Below are 23180 nucleotides of genomic sequence, written 5' to 3'. Positions count from 1 at the left end.
TGATTAACAAAATAGTTCAGACAAAAGGAAATGGCCACCTTCATGAAGCAGATGAGTCTCCCAGCATGAGAGCTGGCCCACTTCATCTATTTTTCATCTCTGTTTCTCATTGCATTTTTCCCCCCGTCTCTGTCCTAACTCTCCCTCTCCCTCTCTCCTCTTCCATTAATGTTGTTTCCATCCCGCCATATTCCTGTGATAGGCTTTGATGACAATTCCAGTTGCTTTATCTTTCCCTAATCCCGTAATATCTCTCTTTCTCAGCAAGGATGTTGTTCAGAGGCATCAGTGGACTTAGAGTTCAAAATGATTGAATTACTTTGCTTTGCTTTTTTTTTTTTTTAGGTTTTCTTTTGCCAAAAGATGTATTGTGTCTAAGCTGCAGGATGGGATAAGCTAAGATTTTCTTTCATTAAAAATAAGGAGGCAGGCATATTGTACAGCTCCTGTTCCAGGCCTCAAAGCAAGGGGCATGGGACTGTGTTTTCCCTTGTAATTCTTTTTCTGCCCCGACCACTTCACACAGGAGTTATGAGTAAGGCTTGTGGCACGCTAGTCTGTTTCTTTTCTAGCGTCTTGTTATTGCGTCTCCCTATACTTGATTGCATGAGCAGACATGATTTATGTTTAGATACTCTGCTGGTCACCTTAAAGCCAAGATATGACGCAAGAAGAGACAAATAAATGGCAGTCAAGAAGGATTGATTGATTGTGATACAGCCACAGTCTGGTCATGGTCAGCAGAGGTACACAGTGCCTTTGATATATGACAACTTCCAACTCCGACCCAATCCTGGAAATCCATCCCTGCTTATGGCATCCTCAGCCCTTCAGCCCTGCCCTGACCTAATTCGAACAGAAGTCTGCATCTCAGCACAGCACAGCTCAGCTCAGCATGGTATTGCCTCCAGTTCCTGGAATACACACACACACACACACACACACACACACACACACACACACACACACACACACACACACACACACACACACACACACACACACACACACACACACACACACACACACACACACACACACACACACACACACACGTATATGCCCACTGTCTGGCCCACTTATGTGTCTCCATCTGCTCACAGCAATATATCCCCCCTAACAGTTTTTAATACACTCTCTGGCTTGTCATGTACATCTTCCCACAGTCTTTACACACAGTTATAATCCCGTATTAACCACATTCCCTTAATTTCAAGCTGTCCACATATCAGCAAGCTTGAAAAGACTTTCTCTATCACTATTTTCTCCTGTCCTAGAAATCCTTGGGGAAATATGTGCCTTGCTTTCCAGCTTAATTACAATCCACTCTATCATTTGGTTGAGGATTTTTTTTTTTTTTACATCTGTGTAACTGCAATTTCCACTTCTGTAGAAGGCTTGGAACGAAGAGTTGAATATATTCTTTCTCCTGAATCTGGAATAAAACAGTTGCAGTTGGATTAGTTTTGCTTAAGCCTGTGGTTTTGCAAATGTATTAGCTGTGTCCTCAACAAATTAACACGGCAATACCATTTAGATATATGTTGAATTCAAGGCTGCCAGATGAGCTAATGCCAAATATAAAAAATGATAATTTCAGCACTGTTTGTTCCTAACTTTGTGTGGCTTAAACCATCTGCTGGAAACGACATTGTTGACACAAAAGAAGGAACACGGTTTTAACTATGAAACCAACTGTGAAATCAAAACAATGAGTTGATTGTGGGCCTGAATGTACACAGTTTGTTTTACTCTGTGTACAAAAAACCCCCCAAAAAAACCCACATCACACCAATTTTCAGATAACTCGCACCTCAGCATGCATAGATTTACAGTTGTTTGAATTACACACTTGAAGCAAAATGAGGAAATGTGATGCACAGACTGGGTGTTTATGTGTAAACTGTTAGTAATTCAAATATTGAGATTGATACTTGGACAAAAATGTATGTGAAGTCAGAAGGTGAGAGATGACATGATGGTCCTGTTTCACAATAATTATCTCATTCCTGTTGGGGAACCATTTGCTATGTAACTCATATTACTCATTGCTCTTGTTTTATTTTTTCATTTCATTTCATCTGGTCAGTTTTATGGAATGGTTAATAGATTTATTCCCAGTGAGTCACTGTGTACAGCAAAATCTATACAGAAGGATTATTAAGATGAGAGTTAACAAAAAGCAATTATATCAGAAGTACGTTTTGTTTTCAGCTAACTAAAAGGGCAAACCCGTTTTCAGTCAACCAAATGAATCTCTTCTTCATTGCAGTTGTAATAAAGTGTCTGGAGATTCCCAAAGATTTGGAGATTATTCCACTAATACTGTACTATTAATATGGATAAAAGAAAAAATGTTTTGTTATTATCAAGATAAACAGTCCAGGATATTTTTTGCCCCAGTGACTGAACTCAACTGACCTTATTTTATCAGACGATCCTTAAAATCCTTTCATGTAAACTTTGTAATAAGAATGGATGGAGAGTCCTGCCAGAGTTATTTAAATTATATAAATCTCTATCCATCTATCTATCCATCCATCCATCCATCCAAGCTGCTCCCAGACCAAACCAGTCTCCATCACATTAGATCCGTGCAATGCTGTAGAGGCATGTCAACCAGGACAGCCCTGCTAATATCCAGGGTGAAAAAACAACTCGCAAAAAATGCTGTGAGCTCAGGGGAAGCTGAAACATGTGCGGTGGATAATACATTGTGGCTCATCGTACATTGTGCTGGTGCTCTAAACTCCCTCACGTTTCAGAAGAGCGATTGTGGTTTTGGTTGTGCAGATCCTCAATTTTGAAAGGCCCACAGAGCAAAGATGGTCTTTTTATGTTTCTGGGCCAGAATCACAGTGGGGTGTCTCTCGGCTGTGATTGGACCAGATGGTCCATCCCTATGTCTGTGTGACCTTTCCACAGTTACCATTTTCTCATCTGTTTATACACCTTCTTGACCAACTTCTCAGCAGGACAGATGGCACAATGGGTTGGATATTGAGTTTGAAAAAAATATATAACATGGTCAGTATTCCTAAAATGCTATATTATTGTAAGAGTATTTTCTGAATATATCTTTTGAAATGTGTGTCTGACACAATAGGTCAATTACCACATGTATCAAGCATCTTTGCATTAGCATGGACACAAGTGTGACAACAGGTATTGAAAATAGGCAACGTGTGATTCACAGTGGGTGCTGAAAGGTCTCACGATTTATTTCTACAACAATCTTAAATATTTTGTTTAAAGAATATGGCCATAAATTGTCGTAAATCCAGAAAAAAAACTGTGGAAAACATACAAGTCCTGTGCCGAATACATTTTAAAGTGTCACAAAACTTTGCTGTTATCAGTCAGTGGTGGTTGATTAGTGGACTCCTGTGATAAACTGCTGGTACAAACTTGCATCTACAACATCTACGTGTACATTTACATGCAATTTTATATATTTTTTTTAATTCTAAAATTAGTCTGAAGTACAGAGTAAATCATAACAGTCATTTGTGGAGATAGATTTGAGGCAACGTCCAGTCTGTTTTCAAAGCTGGGGCATCCATTGAGGTAGGAGATAATTTTGAAAAGAGACTGATCTAGTTTCATTGTTTACCAGGGTATAACGTGTTTGAACATAGAATTTGTACAAATATTTGAGGAGCTTCAGGTTCTACTCAAGTACATTATTTCAGGCGTATTTGTCTTTATATGTGTAAAGTATTTGCACAATGAATGTCTGACGATACGCCCCCACTGTTTGGACAGAGGCAAGAGTGTTTTTACAAAGGGTTAAGTCTCTAAAAGCTCTGTGCGTGTGTGCGTGCATGTGTGTGTGCACTCTTTCTGGACTCAGGTCCCATGGTGGTGATAAGAATGTCCTGTTTGGAACAGGAACAGCTCTGTAAACACAGTTGTTTTTTTATAATCCATCTGAAACCTCCTTTGCTAAGATTAAGCTTTCAGCAAACTCACAACACTTACTCCACCCATCAAATATTCATCACAATCATGTTCCTCATGTGGGATGGCTCTCTGCTGGCTCACTAGAGCATTTTGGGTCACGTCTTCCTCATATACTGGGTCATATGGGTCCTTTGGTTTGAGATTTTTGGAGATATGGAGTCATTAATTTGCCTTTGAACAGCTTGTCCATAGTGGATTACATAACTGCCCCACTGCGACATGCCACTCATAAGATTATCTTCTGTTCCATACATTGTCCGAGGCACATGTATACGGTACTGGAGCGCAGTTCCAAATCATTTTCTATCGAAATGCGTTCGGAGGAGGGAACCTGTTATTAAGAGATGGGGAACAGGACTGATGGAAACGTTTAGTTTGGCGCAAAGAGGTGGACTCAGAATCCCAGACACAGGCATTGTTGGAGAAACTCATTTTATTGTGGGAATAAAAGGTCAGTTCAATTCAATTCTATTCAATTCAACTTTATTTATATAGCACCAAATACAACAAAGTCACTTCAATGCACTTTTACAGAGAAAACTCAACCATTCCACATGAGCAAGAATAAGCGACTGTGGAAAGGAAAAACTCCCATTTTCACAGGAAGAAATCTTTGCAGAACCAGGCTCAGAGGTGACGGCCTTCTGCTGTTCCAGTTGGGGTGAGGTAATAGAAGTAAAGAAAAGGATAGGACAGACAAAAGAGACAGAGATCCACTTCCTGCAGTTGGATCAGGGTAGGAGGCTCCAGATCGAGAACTTCATTTGTATTGTCAGAGATTTTGCAGAGAGGTAGTGAGAGTGAGAGCGAGAGAGAGACAGAGAGAATACACTTATAGTAATTGTCCATATACAGTATATGGACAGATACCTGGGATTAGTAAAAGTAACATAAGGCAATTCTAAATCTGTTATGGAACAGGTCGCTGCACAAAGAACAATGAGATTTCCTGATATTGAAAAAGGAGGAAATGTCTCCTGTGACTTCATGAAAACAACATCCAGTAATGTTGGGCCCAAGAAATCAAAATTGAAAGATTATATTCTTTATAGCCCCCATGTACTGAACCTGTCTTGTTGGTCCCTATGTGTCCAAACTTACCAGTTACTAAACTATTGTATATAGTATAAATAGAACTAACTGTCAAAATGTGAATATAGTGTCTAATTTGGTAAAGTGGGATGCTGATGGGAGTTTGTATGGAGGGAAAGAAAAAAAAACACTCACAAATGTGTTGTGAAAGTCGTATTAAAGTTCTCACATGTTCCGAGTGTTTGTGTGAACTGCTGTTTGACACTTCCCCAGAGTCCCCTGGTCTGTCACTGCATGCATGGAGAATGTCAGTGCGGTCCTCCAGATGCTGCAGAGGAATGTGCAGCGCTGACAAACTCCTCCACACAGCTGGATTACTGCCAAAGCTAATGGCCTTTCTGTGAAAGTTTGACTTTCTTGTTGAGACGTGGCCACAAGGCTTTACTCCCGAGACAGTCGTTAACTTGGTCAGTGCTCACAGTTAGTTTTAAGGGTAATGAAATAAGATCATAGGATTGTCTGCAGATTACTCTCAACCGTATGTATTATGAAAACCAGAAATTATAATGTGCCTTTCAAGAACTTTATGAAGTAATTGCAACATCAGATTTGTGGTCTGATAATGCACAAATATACACTGGAATGAAATGATATGCTTGTTTTATAAATTATTTTAACCTACAATCTGAAGATGTTTGCATTAATGCAGTAGACTCATGCCAGAGTGTGCATGACAGTCAGTTGGCCTGCAATATACAGGATTTTTTGAAAAAGTAATGTCTGTCATTGTCTGCTCAGAAAACAATGCACGTTTCACATGTTTATATGTATAATATAAAACACGACTATGGGTTTTCTTTTTATTTCTGTCCTTGACACAAATCTCAAAAGCAAGGTTGAGATTCTGCTTTGTTGCAAAATGTGATGGAGGTTCCTTCAGTTATCTGGACAGCATTTGGCTTACACAGTTGAGGGCATTGTTCACAGAGGAGGCTGCCTGTCACACAGTTTCTCTTCCTGGTGACACTGGTATGAATGCGTGCAGTCCTCCCTTGTTTGTAAGATAATGTAACTGTAAACCCACTGACTGGATGGCTGTGGTTCCCTTCTGCCCACACGTACAGCTATCTGAGGGCACGCAGATAGTGACGCAAGATACAAGCGTGGCTTTATTTTTAAGCAGGGGTCATATTGCAGTGTTAAACTGGAGTTCAACATGCGTGCTTTTGGTAGGAGGAAACTCGTGGACCATTTAGACATGATGATGGTGCCATCATTTCATTACCAGCTTGGTTATTATGATGTGCCTATAGACAGTTTCATAATAAACAGATGTGTTTACCACTAGTTTGTGTTATGCAAAATGCCTGCTCAGATGCAAGACCTCAGGAAGTATGTGTAACATCTGGTAAGCAATGCTTCCTGTAAACATGCACCCATTTTGACCAGAAATGGTTTCTTATTCAGAAAAAAAGTTTAACAAAGGTAGTGGCAACATATTGAGACATTTTGGACCAGTGATGTCCATATTCAGTATCTGAATAGCAGACTCCTTGCTGGAGGTTTCATTAAAAATTTGGTGTAGCTATACAGGAATGGAAAAGCCAGAAATTTTGTATAACGATAATTACGGTATATTGTTCTACATTTATTTAAACAGATGGCTACAATGGGCAACATTAAAAAATGACATATGCTTAAGATAAAAACTATGAAGATATGTTTTATCATGTCATGAGGTCTTTTAGCAATATCACATGAAAAGGAGTGTATTCATAGTGGATATGAGTAGTGTTTTGTTTCAGCTGTGGGCACAAGGCTGCAGACTGAATGTAGAAAAAATAATCAATGTACTTGTTCAGGTCTTGGGAGGAAATAAAACACATAATGGATTAGTTCTGAGAGGTCGCTATACTTTGATGAATTTTGGAATGTTAAATAAAAAAATCTATTTCAATCGACCCACATATAAATGTCCACATTGATCCCGTTCATAATTTGTTAGGTAACACTGGCAAAAGTGACTTCATAGTTTCTTGTCGTAGCAAATGAAGATTGGTTTGTCATTTCCTCTTACGCACACACGTGCACATGCACGTGCACAGGCTCCCTGTTGCAGGAGCCAGGCTGACACTAAGCGAATAGCGGAGTACGCACAGGTGGCTCATCTAAAGTGGAATCTCACACTTACTCTCACTTGTGATCAGTTTGGAGTCACAAGTTAACTGAGCAACTCCACACAAGAAGGCCTGATTGGGAACAGAATTTAAGTACATTTTAATTAGGAAATAGTAAAGTAATCAATTTCCTAATCCGATTGTGCTACCAGTTATGTCTTATCAAAATCCATTGTAGTTTTAAAAAACACTTTTGTAAAGTGTTAGATACCTTAAGGCAGGGGTAGGGAACCCTGGTCCTCGAGAGCCGTAGTCCTACATATTTTCAATGTGTCCTCACATCAACACAGCTGACAGCAATTAGTGGCTCGTTATCCAGCCTTCTGCAGAGCCTCATCATGAGAACTCCGGTTTGAGCAGGGAATCATCTAAAACATGCAGGGCTGCGGCTCTCGAGGATACAGAGTTCCCTACCCCTGCCTTAAAGCCTCATCTTTCTCGGAGTTTCATATTTTTCTTTCATTATACCAAAGCATTATACCAAGCTAAAATATGGTGCTGATATGTTGTTCATAATTACGAGAGAGAGAGGGAGGGAGGGAGAGAGAGAGAAGCAGATCAAGTAGTTGCTCATACAGTATATTACACGGTAGAAAAGAACTGTAGACCGATTACTATTGCAGGTTCAACTGGATTTTAGGAATGGTGAATAAAGTTAAATCATGGCCTTGGTTACTTTCACGTCTGATTTCCCACACAAAATGTACACCCCCACATGAACTCTTGCTATTCTGTGCTGTCACCATCCAGTTGATTGATGGGTATCGCATGAGTCACGCTATAAAACTGGACCATTTTCTGGCCAGTACCAACGTTTCTGTTCGATATCGATGTGTCCAAATCGTCCCACTTGGTTGTAGGCTCTCCAAAACCTGACTCGCCAACCAAAATACTTTATGATGAGGCTGCCATCTAAAAATAAACACAATCTGGCATCAGTAAGCCAACATTTTGACCAGCTCTTACATGGTAGCATGTGAGGCACTGCTGAAGTCCGGCTAATTTAACAAAAAGGTTTGTTTCCTTTCTCTTTGCAATGTCAGTGACTTGTCTACATTGTGTTGCCTGCACTCACCATGATAAATGGTCTGAGGCCCGCCAGACCGACCTGCGTGTTTGTGTTTCAGGGGAGCGTTCTCCGAGGTGGTCCTGGCTGAAGAGAAGAGAACTCAGAGATTGGTTGCTATCAAGTGCATCCCCAAGAAAGCTTTAGAGGGAAAAGAGAACAGCATTGAGAATGAGATAGCAGTTCTGCACAAGTGAGTACTTTTCTGACATCAATTGAATCAACTTTAGTAGACACTATAATAGTCTCTATATATTTACTCCAGTAAACAATATAACATGTTGTACATTAATGTATTGTATGTAATTCAACCTTGCATTTTAAACCTGTCTGCATTGTAAATACAATCCAGCATCTGAAATACTAGCTACAAGGTTCAAGATAGTAAATTTTTCATCACTGTATCTCCATTACTGCATGTAAGTTGTATCATGTTACAAGAAATCATAGACTGTAGTAAACCACACACTGTAGATGATGTATATACTATCGTGAAAGGATATATCAACATACATCTTATACTGTGCATCATACTGAAGCTCTCATTGGTTGTTACACATACGATGAGGGATTTGGACATATAATTGATATCAAACATCATACATGTAACATTTAAAAATGACTTTTTATGTGGATAGTCATCTAAATGACTTGGAAAATGATGCTTTAATCAAGTACAACTTATAGCTAATTTAATGAATAAATGGATTAAATATAAAGTTTTATATCTTATAGTCATCTGAAATCAGCTCTTGAAAATTCCAGCGCTGTACGACTTGTTTGTAATGTCACAACGATCATGTCTTCTTTTGACGACAGAGGTATCAACGTGAGAATGGTGCAATTATATATAAGATGAAGTCACATGCAATAGTGCCTTTAGATACACAAAAAAATGCATCTCGTTCATCTTTACCTTACTACTTTTCACATTTTCATTTAATTTCTGCGAGAGCTGTGATGTGTCATTATGTTAAGACAAAGGAAGTGACAATAGCTCTCTTTGTAATTGTGGAGCGGCTGAGGTGTACCTCTCTTTCAGATGTGGTGAATTAGAGACCACAGTGAAAATGGTTGATCTACATTGGGTCCCAAGTTATTTTTAGAGCTCTTGTTGCCTGGGTTACAAGAGACACACAACTCTCGCCAATATACAGTGATGATCCGTCCTGAGGTGAGGATCGAGGAGTGGCGGGCTTCAGTTCGGAGTATGGTTACGGTTTTGACAAATTAGGCGAACCAGAGTAAACTCAGCATGATCTTTCGTTTCTCATGTCAACGTACCACCACAGCCACCAAAGATGTAGACAGGATGTGACTCCTAAACATTTAAACAATTGAAAAGGTGATTTTTTTTTTTTAAGGTGTTTTAATCAATTCTTTTACAGTGGAAAACAATGTGTTCAGTGTAATGTTGCTTGCTTTACAGAAAGCCACCAAAACCCTACTCAAGGAAGGCTACCTTATTCTCTCATGTGTCCATTTGTTTTTAAAAGACAAATCAAGTTTAAAGTCATTTAGCTGCTGAGTAAACAATTATATCCTTCCAGAGTTGGTGCAGCCCAAACTAACGCTGAAATTACAGTAAAGACTTGAGTAAAGACTGCTTGGCTGTTTGAAGCAGTTCAGTTTAACTCTTGATTGAGGCGACAAGACAAAGTTAGCTTGTTACGGTAATTTATAACTTTAGGAACAAATGATCTTTCTGTTTGTTGATAAACGTTCTTTTGGAAAATCTAATTTAACCTCACAGTAGAATAACGCTGAAAATTTACTGCAAAGTAAACAACACGACGCAGCTCTCGCATCAAATTGTTAGTCTTTTGTGAACACTATGACTCTACGTTCATCTCCATCTCCGCTTCTACTTTCTTTGAGGCCAGAGCCGAACGGGCCAGCCTCATCTCTCTTTAATGACTTCTATTTGGTCACTCATCCATATATCACCCATAACCCCCCTTGCAGAGAGGGGGTTATGGGTGATGGCAGGGGACACTCCTGAAAGGTCATGGGTACATTACAGCACATCAATAATCTAATGGTACCCATTTCATGCTTTTGAACTGAATGATATATGAATAACTGTGGTTTAATTTGAACAATATGACAGAAGTGAATGCAATATGACCTCACTGTGCAGAAAAGAATGACGCTCCTGCACTATGTTTAGCTATTTACTTCCTGTTTTACACATCTCTTTTTCAACGGGCTGTTTGTAGTATTCAAATGAGATCATCTCTTTAGTGAGCTGGCAATTGAATATTTTCTAATTTGATCTATGTTAACTTATTCAAACCCAGATATTGCTGTTAAAAATCACCTGTATATATTCCAGTCACGAGTTTGTGTGAATTGATCTTCTTGCTCTGTTACTCAACTAAAAAGACTAATTACAGTGGCTGAATATCGTACCTGAAATATGAGCATCAGGGGTCGAATGGATCCATTATGACACAATGGTGAACTCAAGATAATGTGTGTATCAGACCGCAGAGTTGTATGTGACACGTTTGTAACAAAGTGCGAGGTGATGCTCACAGCATGTCATGTGTCTTTGAAGTCAAACAGAGCAAAAAGTTGTATTTCACACAAATGATTTGTCAAATGAATACTACAATATTTACATAATGTTAACCCAAGATATAATGTGTTTGTTCTCTGAGTTATTGTACACAATTAAATGCATTCCAGGTCCTGGCAATAGCCAAAACTATATATCACATGAAGCAAAAATGAAAGTTTTTTCCAGAAACACTTCAATTCAATTAAAATCCACTTCAGGGACGTTTTGACAACACACAGGAACCATAACATCCTGTGAACATCGGACTTCATTATTAACTTAATTTATTAATTGACTGCTGGCCGCTCTGCTCTTGTATCTCACAGCTTGAAGAAAGAATAGAATTTACAAAATGTTTGATGTCATTGAACAGAAGACTTCATACGATGTTTTTGTTAAAAAGTTTATTGAATAAGGCAACCGGTTTTACTGCTAAAAATGCAGGACACGCTGCTAGTTTCACCCGGATGTCAACTGCACAACCCTCTTCTGTTAATTTGTTGACTTGTGTGATCTGATGCCTGGTGAGACACATGGGAGCTGACAGGGGTCAGCAAAGCACTGGCTCTAAATAGACATTTCAGCCCACTGACAATCACCGTGACCAGAGTCTACCAAAGGTTTCACACTCAGCCGGCGACACACACACACACACTCACAGGAGGATGGAGGATTGTTTACTGCATGTTGTGGAGCCTCAGTAACAGTGTGCAATGTTTGACTTCACACTGCTTCACACACATTTGTTTTAGTCCAGCACTTATCCTCCACTGAGTCCATCTCTCCTTCCCCACTGAGGCAAGATGAATGAAGGTGTCCGTGCACTGGTGGTGCAACCCGGATAAGAGTCATTGTGTTGTCTGTCTGTCTGCCTCAACTCAACTCAACTCAGCAGAAAAGGACACATTTAGATTCTGAGGGAAATACTTTAACTTCCTGTCGAAATAAAGTAGTCAGAAAATGAAGCTCGGGCTCTCTAATAGGTTTATGGTCACTTGACACACACACCCGACCTGACTTAGTGTGTTTGATAGAAGCGTCCCTCATAATCAGTGCTGTTCCAAAACAACTCGCCCCTTCAAAGTTTGTTGTCTGACATAAAGACAAAACCCAAGCACTCCTGCAAACCTACTGCAGTGTAACAGATCACAGATTGTGGTTTGATTGGATCAGTATTTCTAATAATGTGAGATACATGTCTCCTGCTGCAGCAACATTCGTGTAGTTTCGTCTGATATCCCAAAGCAGAGTGGCAGTAAGAAAACACAGATGAAACAGTTTCTTCAGACTGTGTACGTTTTCAAGCCACTGGCTATAATCCAGTACAGATTACCCTCTCAGTAGCCACAGGTGTGGCTAGTGAGGGTGTAAAGATCTGTGATGGATTAAAATGACACCAATAATCCCATCAAAGGTTTACTGGATACCGACTTTGCCCACAGCTAGCTGGGATTGGCTCTTGAGCCTTACAACTTTGACTTGGGGTAACATTTATAGAAGATGAACAGGTGAATGTCATTTCATATGTTGTGTGGAAATTTGGCTCTTGTTGATCAAATTCGTTGTGCTAATTAGGCATTTTGAACAATTGTAAAAGGTGATATAGGTATGATAACAGCACACACTGATACACAGAGAAATACAATATCAGCCTTGATCTGGTGAGTCATTTCCTCACTTCTGTCACTGCACCCACGGGTCTCGAGGTGCAGTAGAACACAGAGTTCATCCAATTAAGGAGCTGCATGCCGCCACACACAAGAGCCTCCTTTGCAACCAGTAAGACAATGTGTGCAGCCCAGTGCTTTCAGACCTCCGTTATGGATTCCCTGTTGTTTTATGAAACAATCCCACAAGTGTTCGTGTGAAAATAATCAATGGCTTTCTTTCTTTTTGTCTCCTTACAGGATTAAACATGCAAACATTGTCTCTCTGGAAGAGATATTTGAGAGTAAATCACATCTCTACCTTGTCATGCAACTGTGAGTATTCACACGTGTGTGGAGTTGTGCGATTCCTCTTTGTGAGATGTTACTTGTGTTATCTCCCACACAGAGCTTGTCTAATGCCATTAATTGCACTTTGCAACACACACACACACACACACACACACACACACACACACACACACACACACACACACACACACACACACACACACACACACACACACACACACACACACACACACACACACACACACACACACACACACACACACACACACACACACAGATACAGATACACCAGTGGGGAGTTTGCCCCCACACCGGCGGTCTGGCAGTGTCCCACCCATCCTCACTAATATGATGTCAGAGAGAGGAATAGAAAGGACAGACTGAGCTCGAGAGGGCTAACAGCTGAGAGGCTGAAGAAATGTAAATCATTAACACATTAATCACAGACGAATCATAGGAACGAAAGACCTTGAAATCCATATTGTGTTCCTCCTGACTCATACTGGCTCGCTGTTATGTGTGACGCTTTCCACTGATGCACAGTAATGAAGTTTTTACCTCAGCCGGAGGACATCAAGCAAATGTTGCAAGGAGATCTAAAAATGTTCAGAGCAAAACGCACACATGAGGGAACTAAAAGTATTTTGGCACGGTGGTGCAGGGGACACTGAGTTCTTCGGAGATATACAGTACATCATCTCTGTTGCACTTGTGTTTGTAAAAAAACTGAAAAAAACTAACTAATCCTCCACATCTGATGTTTTCCACATTGTTCTCTTTAGTTTTAACATTTTAACTTTGTAGGAACAAATTACATGTTAATTTCATATGATGTGATATTAGTAGATTTCAACAGTTTTCTCTTTTAAACGTGTAAAGGATGGGGAAGTGGAAAAATATAGTTCTTGTGAATTTGATCTCAGTCATGTTTCCTCACAACTCACACAAATGGATATTCCCTATTTATAATCACCCAATTTACATGGAAACATATACATGGTCACGCAAACACACCAACCATAAAAATAACTAAATAAATAATTATCATTATGGTTCCCGATAGTTCTCCACTAGCCCTACAAACCTTCATAAAATAAATTCCATTCCTTAAAGGGGACATATAAAGCCTTTTTTCAACCGCTATTGCAGTTCTAGGTGTCCTTGTGAAGTATTCGTAACATGCTTTGGGCCAACACAAGAAAAAATAAGTCTCAACAGCATCATTTCTACCCTGACATAACAGGCCCTTTTTTAGGTCGACTTGTTTGAGTTCATGTCTCCCCAAATGCAATGTAGCAACAACGTGCCATGCCCTCCTCCTTGGGCGGGTAAACTGAAGCATAGAAAGTGTGGATGTCCTCATGGCAACCACCAGAAATATGGCTGCAGGAGGAATACAAAATAAAGGGGGCAGCCCCACATGTTTGACCCAAGTCAGACTCCGAACTGGGAGAGGCTTTAATACAGAAAATGCTGTTTTCCTAATGAAAATGAAAAGAGGTCAGCAAAAGATGCGTTATTGTTTAAAACAATCTACTGACTAATGTGAGAATATTTATAAAGTGACATTTTAGTTATAGACTTTCAACAAGTAAATCAATATAGACAATGCTAAGGTTGCAGTGTGGTTCCTTTGCTGTAATATTCGCATTATGGAGAAACTTTACTAATAAGCAAGGAAATACAGGACATCTCCTTAACATTTCCTCTCGACCAAAGTGAAGTCTCTATGTCTTGAATTGTACTGAGCTAAGTTAGAGAAGCCGTCCTCTTTGCATTGCTGTTAGTTGTGGAAACTCTCCAGATATCCGAGGCTGAGAGCCTGGGTAACATATATACAGACACATATGGATCTTTACAGTTGAAACAGCTTTTTTTCCCCCCTCACTTCAGAGTACAGTGGCAAAATACCAAAATAGAGTAAAAGTTTACTTCTGGTGAGGCTGGAGATATTCAGCTGAGTTGTGTATGTAATGCAAACTGTCTTAACTATTATGTAACAGCCGGGCAGTGTGAAATTCCACATACATTTGTTTCGGCAGCCCACAAAGGCTGGTTTTGTTATATAATCATAGTCTTCCAAAAAGTTTCTCTAAATAATTTAAAAAAAGATCTCCTGTAACTCCCAAACAGAACAATTTGTTAAAAAGGACATGGAATCCAGAAGTTAAATCCATCAGAATCATTTGTAGAATTGTCATATACATATACACCCAGCAGCACTTGTTTCAGCATTTATAGCAAAAACTATTTGAATGTGTTGTACTGTCAGGATTTCAGTTTGATTAAAACATAATAGTTAAAATGGACAATGGACCAAGTGAGAAGAGCTCTCTCTCTCTCTCTCTCTCTCTCTCTCTCTCTCTCGCTCTCGCTCTCGCTCTCTCTCACACTCAGTAGTAGAGCAAAGTCTCCCTCTAGTGGTCTGTATCAGACACACGTCACCGGCCTGGGCTGTTCAGACTAAACATACTCCTATTTTTCTACATCTGATCATAAAAGTGCAACAGATCTTGAAACAACAACCTCGTCCAACATATTATACCCTTTATGCCCCGATTTTTAACTGTTTAGGAAACTTCTGTAAATCCTTCTTTTATATTTGACACCTTTCTTCGTGTCCTTTTCTGACATTTTGATTTCCTAAAACTTCTCTATCGTAGTTTCTGTGTTTCCTGTGTTTCTTTCAATCGTTCATTCATTCAATTTTTTTTTGTGTTTCAAATCTTTTCAATAATTCTCACAGCTTTCATTGGAAACTGACAAGTTCATGTCTTGTTTTAGGGTGTCTGGTGGGGAACTTTTCGATCGTATCATTGAGAAGGGCTTCTACACAGAGAAAGATGCCAGTAAGCTTATTCAGCAGATCCTGGATGCTGTTAAATACCTCCATGACATGGGAATTGTGCATCGTGACCTCAAGGTGAGTCCGGATCTGAATTGTCTCTCTTAATTCAGCATATGTCACTGAATATGTCAAACATTATTGGTTTGACATATTCAGTCGAATTGTGGTTGGACATTTTATGCTTTATATTTTTGTACTTTGAGCATTTTTATCTCGATTATTCAAATTGTTGAAAAATGCAGTTTCAAGCTACTTCAACACACCTGCTATATAATGACATAAAGTTTTGTCTTCGTCTGAAAACATTTCTATGATTCTGTTTGCTTTTCTGAAGGTAATAGGACGTACAGTAAGTCCGGTTGTATAAAAGTAAACAAAAGCAAGTGTGTTGCTTTTATAATCCTGTCTTCATAAACATATAATCTCTTTAGGGAGATTATCAACTGTGTGTCCCTGTTGTGACCGTGGGGTTGTGTTTGCGTCGGTGTGTTCAGGAGGGACTGTTTAAGATGTTTGTGTGCTCATTGTTCACATCGCTTGTTTTTGTTTTGTCACTTTGAATCGCAGCCCGAGAATCTGCTGTACTACAGCATGGACGAAGACTCCAAAATCATGATCAGTGACTTTGGGCTGTCCAAAATTGAGGGTTCTGGCAGTGTGATGTCCACAGCGTGTGGGACACCTGGATATGTTGGTAAAGATGTAACCCTAATGTTTCACATTTATGTACCATTTGCATAGCAGGCAAAGCAGATAATTAGTGGTGGGCCAATAGAGGCAGATTCATCACTTAGTGAAACATGTGTAAATATGATGAGCTTTTACCTGTATTCTATATTAAGTTGTGTGACTGTTTTTTTTATTTTTTCCTCTTGTAGCTCCTGAGGTTTTGGCTCAGAAGCCCTACAGTAAAGCAGTGGACTGCTGGTCTATCGGTGTCATAGCTTACATTCTGTGAGTACACTTTCTAAGCCTCACACAAGATGGGTTTATTTCATTCTTAGAAATGGATGCAAGAAGACATTCTGTTGGATCTGGCCTGAGCAGAAAAAACATTCATATGACATTAGAGAATCTTTAAACAGCCTTCTGCTCTGTGTCTCAGGTTGTGCGGTTACCCACCTTTCTACGACGAGAATGATGCCAAACTATTTGAACAGATCCTGAAGGCAGAGTACGAGTTTGATTCTCCTTACTGGGATGACATCTCGGATTCAGGTACGGCACATATTTACCGAAGACTCATCAAAAGGTTTGTTCATCAGATTGTAAATATCACTAAAGAAGCAACACCTGAAACACATCAGTCAAATACTTCTCCAGCATCTTTTAACGCACTCTTGATGGGTACTCCTTCCTATAAACCTTTTTCTGACACAACCGCAGAAAGACTTGTACAATTCAGCTCTGTGCGGATAATAAAGTCCAGCTCATTGAATGGCCACCAGAGAGACAAAAGGTATTTCAGGGATCAAGAAAAGGTAACACCAAAGGTAAAAGCACAGTCAAAAACCCAATGTCGTGTACAGTACAAGACAAGGCTGGGAGAAAGGAAAAGATGAAACACAGTGAGAAACTACACCAAAATCAGAGAAGTGAAACACCAGAAGGGAACCTTGTATGGACGCAGAGCGCGTTGAGGAGCCGGAAAGGACACAGACGTGTAGAAACTGGAACCATTCTAAAATGTGCTACACTGACAGAAAAGACAGAAAAACAAGTTCAAGACAAAAAAAAAAAAGTAATTGTTTTAACAGTAATACAAGTCAGAAATGCCAAGGTATCGCTTAACACTCAAAAGTACTGAGTTTAAAGCTAAACCTTAACTTGGCACCTCGACACGTTTCAAGAAAAACTCCCCAACATTGAAACCAGGCAGCCAGAACTTGTTAGTACTCACTCAACTACCTGGCATCTCTGGCCTTGAGCAAATCCTCAGTACAAGACAGACTCTGTCTCTCCACTGTTGAAGCAGAACCGTTTATTTAAAAAGGTTTGTAGGTCGGTAAATGTTCTGTTCGATCTCTTGGTTCAGCTCGCAGGCGTTTTACCCACGAGCCAGAGCAATGATCTCCTGTTGGTTTTTCTTCCAGTCTTGGCTAAGACTTGGCTGGGTCATTGTTTTCCAGTGAAGACCTCTCCAACTTCCCAAACAAATTATGGAATCATTGCATTGGCCAGTGTTCAGGCATGTGGCATGCTACGGCAGTGCTTGCTTTCCAAGCAGGGTATACTTATAAAGTGACAACAAAATTATGTGCAGCTGATGATTTTTGTGGTTTTTTTTTTTTCTTTTTTAATTCCAGCAAAAGACTTTATCGTGCATCTGATGGAGAAAGACCCAAACGGCCGTTACACCTGTGATCAGGCTCTGCAGCACCCGTGGTACGGCTCCTGTACTCGTCTGTCAGGATTACAAAGATGTCTGCTGTCTTAAAAAAAAAAACCCTCAATAGTGGAGCTCTTATTTAAAGACCGTTCCCGTGACTCTTTTATTTGAGGCAACTGTATTTGTACAAGAATTATTTCTATCCATTATGCAAACATACGCTCACTCTGTGTTTTACGTTGCCTCTGTCAGGATTGCCGGAGATACGGCCCTGGAGAAGAACATTCACGAGTCTGTCAGTGCTCAGATCAAGAAAAACTTTGCAAAGAGCAAGTGGAAGGTAACACGTCCAGATTTATCTTGGATACATAATACATGGCGGATTCTTCATTTCCCTGTACGGTGCTTGAATACCGCTTAGTTACAAGACTGGCTTTAGTCTGGACTTCAGGAAGGACTCTGCTGTCAGCTTTGGCCTTTTCGATTTCCTTGAATGAAGATTGTTTGAATTGGTGTAAGCTTTACAGATGTGATATGAACACAAGTCTTAAGGGTGTTTTACAGTAGTTAAACATAAATGACATTAGACCGCTCCAGACGAATTCTTGGATCTGCGGCTTTTTTCTTCCACAGCAAGCGTTCAACGCCACAGCAGTAGTTCGTCACATGAGACGCCTGCAGCTGAGCACTGGTCAAGAAGGACCCAACCCCACCCTGCCCAGTCCATGTCGGAGTCACCTGCTGATGCCAGGAGAAGACGCAGGTGCGACTTCCTCTCACCCATGCAGTAATTAAGACTGTATATTTAGCAGTGGTGTTTCTTGTGTACCACGTCTTAGTTTTTGGTTTTAATGTCAAAGAAAAGTCTCACCTGCTTCCTTATTTCCAGAGGCCTGCTGTGAGGGGGGGTGCTCCCAGAACGTTGATGGAGGAGCAGATCATCTGTCCAACTGTACTTACCGCTGCCATCCCACCAGCAGGGTGTGATGCCGACCTGCTCCATTCACCCGTTCAATCAGTCCCAAGTCACTTTCCAATTTTAACCCTGTTCGGTGGAAGCAGAGGCACCGTCTCTCCCCTTATCTGGTTAGGAATACAGCGTCATTCCAACCTCTCGCCTGCAGGGGGAGCAAGCATGTCCAGCCTGAGAAGGAAGACAAAATGGGTGAGGAGGAGGAGGAGGAGGAGGAAGATGAAGACTTGATAATGATAATGATGATAATGGATGTACTTGAGCAGATCATTTTTGGGAAGAGTAAAATATAGGGATAAGGATACAGAGGGGGGAGGAAACGACAGCCTCCTCCACCAGCGTGTCTGGGGAATTGTTTTTGCCGAAGCAGGACAGAGCTTGTTGGACACTGTTTTTATTACAGGTTTTGTTTTTTAATTCAATTTGTCTCTTTGTTTTATTGTTTTGTATATTTTGTGTTGTCTTTTTGCCTCCTACTGTTCTACATTGGAGTGTAATCCCAGAAACAATATCAGCATGGTCAGGAGACAACTTCCCAATGCATGTTGGTTATCTTTAAAAGCGAACTGTTGCAGGAATGCAGCATTAAAGTACGATGCAAACGAAGTTTCAGATCAACAGAGCATTTTACTGTGTCGCGGTATTTGAAACGAAGCATAAAATAGTCCTACGATTAGAGATTTTCAGTGTCTTTCAGACATGTTTTTAGACAATCAGCAACAGAGTAGTTTATGCAAAGAGAACTTTATATATCTACTATGTAGCCGTTGTGTTTCCTTGCAGCAGTTTAGCTTTTTTGCGAGGAAAAGGCTTCTAATTTCCCTTTTTTGTTTAAACCCAAAACCTCTTTAACTACTTAAGCACAGGGATTTATCTTTCTCTAAGGTGCCTTTAGGATTTACAGAATGATGGGTTTTTTTGGTGATGGTTAGCGTCTCAACAGTGTGTTCTTGCAGAGTCACTGCAATACAAACTTCATTGCTTGTATATGTCACATGTTCAGGTTAAATGGCAGTTGTTTGACTTCCTCTGAGTCGTTTGGCTCGTACTCTCAGACTGAGGATGAACGAAAAGGAAGTAACATTAAAGTTGCAATGAAAATTGGATAATCAATACTGTTTCGTAAGTCATAGATACATTTCAGTGTGTGTAGACTTCCTTTGGTCTAGGCTGAGTAAGATTAAATTATGTTTGGGGATGAATATTTAAATTGCAGTTGTCTCCACATACTGTACTGCTACTATGTGCTGCTGCAATCCCTTCTTATCTCCATGCATATTTCCCACAATTGCATTATGTACAAAAAAAAAACAAAATCTGATTGATCATGGCCTCAAAACAGTTATTTTAACACACAGTCAGCTCCCTTTAAAAGCAGCAGTGTTGATCCTTTATTCAGCTTTTCACCCCAAAAAATGACATTGCACATTTTTTTCCATTTGTTTATTCACATTGCTGCTTACCTTTTTTGGATTGATTATCGAGGAGCTTCAGGAAAATGTCTTTAAATGATCCATGCTTTATTCTCTGGGACCTATTAACAATGATACACAACTCTGAAAAGATGGTGCAGGTGAGCATATTCTACCAACACAAACTTCACTCAGCCGCTCATGATTTTGTTCTATAGTTGGAATAATACAATATCCTATGTAAGCTGTTCATTTTCTCTCTGACACGTTAATAGTACTGATATAATCTGGTGCTTGGTTATGTATGTTTGCATGACGTGGCTTGAAAATCGTGGCATTCTTTTTACATTGTGATCAAGTTGCAGGTGTCAGGAGATGAGTGCTGGTAAAATTAAATTATATCTCAGAGGTTTTCATTAAAAAAAAAAAAAATCCTGTCGTGCAGACAGGGAAAGAGCTAGAGATGTTGTAACCGTGGTGCAGCGGGTGAAGCAAGGTTAATGTGCAGCTACAATCAGTTTGTTTGGGCTTTGCTTTGCAGTTCTTTTCTGGGTAGGCATTCGGATGTATTTGGACAGTCATGCAACTGGTGAATTCAAACTGCATGTTGAGCATATTCAAAGATGAGTCATTCTTTTCAAAATATTTTCCAGGGAGAAAGCGGTTATGTAACTCTGAATACCGTAATAAATATCAATGACACAGGACTCACTTGTCATCAGCAGATCCCATACTTAAAAAAAAAATGTCGCTTCTTGCACTCTTATAACCCATATACAACGTACTGCAGGGCCTTGCGCAGACCAATACGATCCATACAAAAGGGAATCGGAAGCAGTTAGTTGTCACAAAAATACTAGCAGAGGAATTTTTTGTATATTATTCACTGCTTTGACACAAGTGAATATAAAATCCTAACCATATCCCAGTACCTGACCTCTCACCTCCCACACAGTAAAACAACAGGGGTCATCCTAGAGAATAGAGGCCATATTGACCTTGCCCTCAAAGGTCCTTTTAGTGTAAAACGTCTAAATATTTGAAATGATCATTTACATGGTAAATTAATAAATTCAGTATGTTACAGTCTTTACATTGTACCTACCTAAAAAAAAAGAGGTGTCTTTCCTTCGAATTGATCGCTCATTACATGCTTATAGAAAAAGACTTACGTGTGGTAAGATTTGTTGTACAAATGAGTATTTGCACCATAAATATGTTGCCTTCTAATAAATGCTATTTTGGGCTACAGTACAGTATAAACAGATGCAATGCATCGTGGGTTTTTTGAAAAGTGAATTTTACTCAGTGTGAAAGCTGGTAACTTGTGCTTGGAGCATATTTGTAAGTGAAACAGACATTAAAACCCCTGTCTATGCATCATACTTGTGTCTGCATTCATTTCCATAACTGTGCATGATGAACTTTAATGCCCTGCAGAAACAAATGTTTTAACTAGGGTTAGGGTTAACCCTAACCCTAACCCTAACCCTAACCCTAACACTTCACTGACCACTGTCAGAAGAAGTGTGTGTTCTGGGCTTCATGATGGAGCTTCTTCTTAACAGGATTTAAGTGAACCGGTAACAAAGCTGTACATGTAAACACTAAATTCAGTAATTTTCTCATCATAGTCATATGCATGGAACACTTGCAATTTCTTACTTAAATGGCAGAAAAAACACTGTAGTAAATGTATTTTTTTTTCAAATTTTTCAATTAAATAAATATATAATTAGGATCAGATTTATCGATAAATATGTATTTGGGTCATTAAATAGCATGCCATTAAAGTATGATTTAAAAGGTTGATCTCCTGATAATCAATATTTGTTAATGAAAAGAGCGAAGCCTAAAAAGCAGAAAAACAATATGAATCTTTACGATTTCTATTGCTATTTTGAGATGTGGATATGTTATCTGTAATGAATCGCAGTGTTTTGTTGATCTGCTTGAAAAAGTACAATCTTAAGTCAGCATTTTTAAAGACAAGGACATAATTACAAAAATATTTTCCATGTGCAATAGCATGGCCAAAATAATGAAGTGGAGAAAATTGCCCAAATGGACAAAAGTGTCCATAATGATGCTTGAGGGTGAACATTGGGTTTCCAGTGGCATGAAGCTTCGTGACAGCAGGGCCACATGTTACCATCACCCAACAGTTCTGAGCAAATTACACACTGTCAAGACAAATCCATTTTTGACTTTCTTGTTACTCTTCTATTGCACCAACTAGTAAAAATGCATTTTGAATGAAGCAAAGCTGAATTCGGCTCACTTTTTTTTGGCCTTTCTTTTCTTCACGTAATATTACATTAAGAGCGGTACTTCTTTTTCAATGGTGAAATTCTGCAAACAGTTGAGCTCATGAAATAGTTTTGTGGCTGGAGCGGTTTGTCATGAATGTTAATTTCATAGTCTGCTACTCGAAGCCTCTCTCATCCTCTCCAAAGAATGCTGGGTAATTGAGGTTTCTGGTTTGGCAGCCGCAGCGTTGTGTTGGACGAAAGCAAAAAAGCGAAAAGGGAGCCTGGTGGTCGACCTCATTCAGTAGACAGAGTGAAAATTATGTGGTCAAACCAGGAACAAGGAACTGATTCAAAATAATGGGAAAGAAATTGTCTGGATCACAAGGTGGATGCGCTGAAAGATGGAGACCATGTTTGGATGTAAACGAGAGGAAAAAGTGAGGTTAAACCTGACAATCACAGTACAAATAAAGGAAGGATGGTACTATAAGACAGCAGGCACACGTTATGAAACACATCTCGCAATTCCAGGGTCGGATTTAAATCCAAAACAAAGGCAGAAGCAAGCTGGTGAAGATTGTGCTTGTTTACATCGTCCTCCCAGCAT

At 39.6% G+C, this 23180-nt stretch overlaps 1 protein-coding gene across 1 annotated transcript in view; it reads left to right on the top strand.

Annotated features, from left to right (window-relative positions):
- Positions 1-21680, top strand: part of camk1b (calcium/calmodulin-dependent protein kinase Ib) — a 37716-nt gene extending 16036 nt beyond the window's left edge. Inside the window, exons 3-12 of the mRNA XM_080495506.1 lie at positions 8300-8431; positions 12709-12783; positions 15544-15682; positions 16175-16301; positions 16486-16561; positions 16713-16825; positions 17914-17992; positions 18189-18276; positions 18570-18699; positions 18826-21680. Coding sequence (XP_080351632.1) covers positions 8300-8431; positions 12709-12783; positions 15544-15682; positions 16175-16301; positions 16486-16561; positions 16713-16825; positions 17914-17992; positions 18189-18276; positions 18570-18699; positions 18826-18923 — 1057 coding nt within the window. The 3' untranslated portion in view covers positions 18924-21680. The remainder of the gene's footprint in view (positions 1-8299; positions 8432-12708; positions 12784-15543; positions 15683-16174; positions 16302-16485; positions 16562-16712; positions 16826-17913; positions 17993-18188; positions 18277-18569; positions 18700-18825) is intronic.
- Positions 21681-23180: the final 1500 nt, after the last annotated feature.

Source organism: Blennius ocellaris, assembly GCF_963422515.1.
Source record: "Blennius ocellaris genome assembly, chromosome: 4".
In the NCBI taxonomy this organism is placed as follows: domain Eukaryota; kingdom Metazoa; phylum Chordata; class Actinopteri; order Blenniiformes; family Blenniidae; genus Blennius; species Blennius ocellaris.
The sequence above is the reverse complement of the archived record's forward strand: the minus strand, read 5'-3'. Positions and strand labels throughout refer to the sequence as shown.